The sequence below is a fragment of the Dermacentor albipictus genome, chromosome 9 (genome assembly GCF_038994185.2).
Source record: "Dermacentor albipictus isolate Rhodes 1998 colony chromosome 9, USDA_Dalb.pri_finalv2, whole genome shotgun sequence".
NCBI classification, from domain to species: Eukaryota; Metazoa; Arthropoda; class Arachnida; order Ixodida; family Ixodidae; genus Dermacentor; species Dermacentor albipictus.
The window spans coordinates 71160355-71164314 of NC_091829.1; the positions used below are offsets into that span (position 1 = coordinate 71160355).

Genomic DNA, 3960 nt, shown 5'->3' on the forward strand with positions numbered 1-3960 from the left:
AGGGCCAGATTGAAGAGCAGGGGCGACAAGACCGATCCCTGAGGGGTGCCCCTATCGCCGAGCTCGACAGGGTCCGACTTCTCTTCCCCTATCCTGATGGTCGCCGTTCGGTTTGACAGAAAATCTTTTATGTAGCCGAATGTCTTTCTGCCACACCGGGTTTTGTTTAGATTCTGCAACACGCTCGCGTGGGACGCGTTGTCAAACGCTCCCTTCAGGTCGAGGGCGAGTATCCCGCGCGGCGCGTGCCTCGTTGCCGGCTTGACGACCAGTTCGTGGAGTTGGATCATGACGTCTTGGGTGCTGAGATGTTGCCTGAAGCCATACATCGTTTCTGGCATCTGATCCGTTTCTTCGAGGTGCTTCTGCAGCCGGCGAAGGACCATGCGCTCCATGACCTTCCCCACGCAGGATGTGAGGGAGATGGGCCGCATGTTGTCTATCGTGAGGGCTTTGCCGGGCTTTGGAATGAAGCGGACCTCGGCGTCCTTCCATTCCTTCGGCAACTGCGAGCTCTCCCAGGCTTCGTTAATGTGCTCTAGGAGGCCGCGGGCCGCTGTACCGCTCATGTTACCCAGCAATTTGTAAGTTATGGCGTCCCTGCCGGGTGCACTTCTCTTGTTACTATCATCTATCGCTGTCCACAGCTCCATCATGGTAAACGGCAGGTCCAGTTCTTCGTTGTCGGGTCCTTCGTACCTCTCGGGCACCGGGTACTGGCCCTTCTCGGTCTTTAGGTACTTGGCCATCAGGTCTTCCAGGAGCCTGCGGCCGTCTGCCTTGTACGTGTTCAATACTTTAATGAGGTTGCGATTGGTCGCAGTTTTGCTACTCAGCGGGTCGATCAGATGCCTCAAGAGACACCACGTCTTCCACGTCGAGAGCTTGCCCTGTAGGCCGTCGCAGGTCTTCAGCCAATTTTCCTTACATAGTTTGGCCGCGTACTCGGCGATCTGTTTGTTCAAGACTGCTATGCGCTTGGCCAGCTTTCTATTGTGTCTCTGACGTTTCCACCGCCGCGTCAACGAGTGTCGGGCCGCCCACATGTGGGTCAGTCTGGCGTCCACGTATGGTGTCTGCGACGTCGTTGCGATTTCTTGGGTAAATTTATCTAGAGCCTTCTTCTGGTCCCTCGTCCAATCGGTGTAGGTCCTTTGTCCTTCAGCCTGTCCCGTTTCTTCCTCGGATGCCTCTTCTTGTTCTTGGGTAAACTTTCTCATCTTGTCCCAATCCGTGATCCGCGCCGTCCCCAGTACAGCCCGATATCGGGAGCCTCGGATCGTGATACCGATCACGCTGTGGTCCGACCCCAGGTCCACTTCTTCGCTTCTCCAGGAGACGTCTAGCGTGCCCGATAGCCACGACAGGTCTGGTGTGGTGTCCCTAGCGGCACTGTTGCCTATTCTGGTGGATACGTCCGGCTCGTTCAGGAGGGCCATCTCGTGATCCTCCATTGCTTTCGCCAATGCTTTTCCTCTCTTGGACTGAAACTTATAGCCCCACGTTGTGTGAGGGGCGTTAAAGTCGCCGAGGATCAGGAGCGGACTGGTCCCCGCCAACCCTTTCGCCTGGCTCACGATGCGGTCAATTTCGTACTGCCGTTGTGAGGGACGGCAGTACGCGCTCATTACAAATAAATTGCCCGAGCTGCCAATTTCTCTAGCATGAATTTCGACCAGCGTGTGCTCGCACCCACCCTGCGCCGTGACATGTTGAGTTGCCGCCACGTTGCTGCGGACGAGCACCGCCGTCCCGTTCTCCGTGGGGTCCGTGTAAGTGACGTACCCCGGGAGTCTTGGTTTCCCGTTTGTTTCTTGTAGCGCAATTACATCGGGCTTGTTTTCTTGCCCGTCAATGTGTAATAATAGTTCCGCTTCTTTGTTGCGAATCCCTCGGCAGTTCCATTGGTAAATTACTGTGGTATCCCCCCCGGTTTTCTTCTTGTGCTTCTTAATTGGCTTCTGCATCATCCTTTCCGGACGTCTCGAGTCGATTGCGCCTTTTCGCGATCGCGCCTTTGATTTTTTCGGACCGCTCCTTTTTCAGGGACGCGAAGCGGTTCCTCACCGAAGTTGAGGCTACTTTTGGCGCTATGCGCTTGTGCTTCACCGATCGCGCGTGAGACTGACTCTCGACAGCTTCGAGTCGGGCGTCCATTTTGCCTAGCCTTTCATTAATTTGGGAAATTGCGGCCAAAATGGCCGTCAGCTCTCCTTCTCGCGGGATCTGTGTCGTTGCCGTGGTCGCGGTCTCTGCGGTCGCCGCTTGCTCTCCGCTCGCGAGGCTCATTTCGGCGTCCATCGCCTCTTGATTACTTGATGGACTGTGCGTAACCCAAGCCTCTCCCGCCGCCTGCCCTAGGTGGGGCGAGGGGGGGTCCCTCCGCGACAATATGCGCAAGCCTGCGGCGTTGTTTGCCGCCGTGTTGTTGTTTTAGGGCTTGCATTTGCCGAGCGTCCGTTATTCGCCAGCGTTTCGATCTTATTCATAAGCGCCCGTATTTGGGCGTTCTGTTCCTGGATCTGAGCGTTTTGGCGCTCTATGATCCTCTTAAGTTCCATGACTTCGCTACTGTCCTTTTGCGGATTCGCTTGTGAGTTAAGGGGTTGGGAGGGGGTGAGCGGTGGGAACTCGGTGTTGTTGGTTCGAGCGACGGGAGACCTGTTGGTCCAGCCCACCTTTTTCTCGGCGATCCCTCGGCGTCCGGTTGACTCGCTCCGGGACCTTGAACTGGCCCTGGATCTCGAGCTGGTCCGGGAGCGCGAGCGGCGGTCGCCGCCGCCATTGCCACCCCCGGATGGTGTCTTCGATCGGGAGCGACTCCAGCGGCCGTTTCCGCCGCCACTGTTGTTGCTGCTCCGGCCTGGCGTGTGTGACCGGCCCCGTTGTTTGGAGGCGCTACGGCGGGGTCCGCCTGCAGGACCTCTCTTGTCTTGGTTTCTTCTCCCGGCGTCTTCTTCCTCTGCTCGGCGCCGTTCCCAGCGTCGCCGGCGGACGACGTAGGGCGTCTTGAAGCGGGCTTTGCAGGCCTTGTCCGCGGTCAGGTGTTTGCCTCCGCACAGGCCACACTTCGGGACACATCTGTGGTCTTCGGCAGGGTTGGAGATTCCGCACCCTCGACAGATCGTGTTCGAAGGATCCGGGCACACGTCCATTCTGTGGCCCACTCTTCCGCACGCATAGCATACGTCGATTTGTTTTCTGTGCAACGTGCACTCCGTGAGCAGGTTACCGTATCTCACGTAATTGGGTACTTTGTGCCCTTCGAAAGCAATGACGACTGATCGGGTTTTACCGATTCGGTTTGCCTGTATTGCCGTTGGGTTATGCTTGTGCACAACATTCTCCTGAATCTCTTCGGCCGTATCCTCGAGCGGGATGCCCCTTATGACGGCCGTGTGCCGTGGGGGGCTGCTTCATAGGTACTTATTTCGTGCGCCGTGCCGCGTATGTCGATCCTTCCTACTGCAGCGTATCGGTCGGCGTGCTCTCTCTTGGAGGTGCTCACCACTACGATATTTTGCTGTAGGTTGGGGCACACGACGTCTTCACTTGCTTCATTGGCGGGGATCTGTGCCGCCACCGCAATCGCACGACTTAGTTCAACGCAAGTCACGTCGCTCAGGTGGAGCCCGCCTCGCGGTCGGAACACGATCTTTATGTCGCCGCGCGGCAAATCTGGCATGCGCGCGCCCTTCAACAATTTGCCCTTGTTTATACGTTTAGCCCTTGATTGACGTGTATCACTGCCAGTGGCGCCATCGCCGAGGTTGTTGCTCCGGCTGTTGACATCAGCCGTGGCCTTGGCGCCATCTTGGCTCGTTTGAAGTATGGGATTTAGGCCTATCTTGCCCATACCTTTGTGCCTGACTTTCTCACCGGCAGTTTTCCAGCCTTGCGATCTTGTGCACTGGTCCGGCGAAATTTCGATGCCGTCCACCTCTACACGCATAGCGGTAA

The 3960-nt window shown here is 57.0% G+C and overlaps 1 protein-coding gene across 1 annotated transcript; it reads right to left on the reverse strand.

Annotated features, from left to right (window-relative positions):
- Positions 1-2357: 2357 nt before the first annotated feature.
- LOC139050140 (arginine/serine-rich coiled-coil protein 2-like) lies at positions 2358-3155 on the reverse strand. Its single transcript, XM_070526357.1, has one exon. It carries the CDS (start codon positions 3153-3155, stop codon positions 2358-2360), a length of 798 nt encoding a protein of 265 aa, XP_070382458.1.
- Positions 3156-3960: the final 805 nt, after the last annotated feature.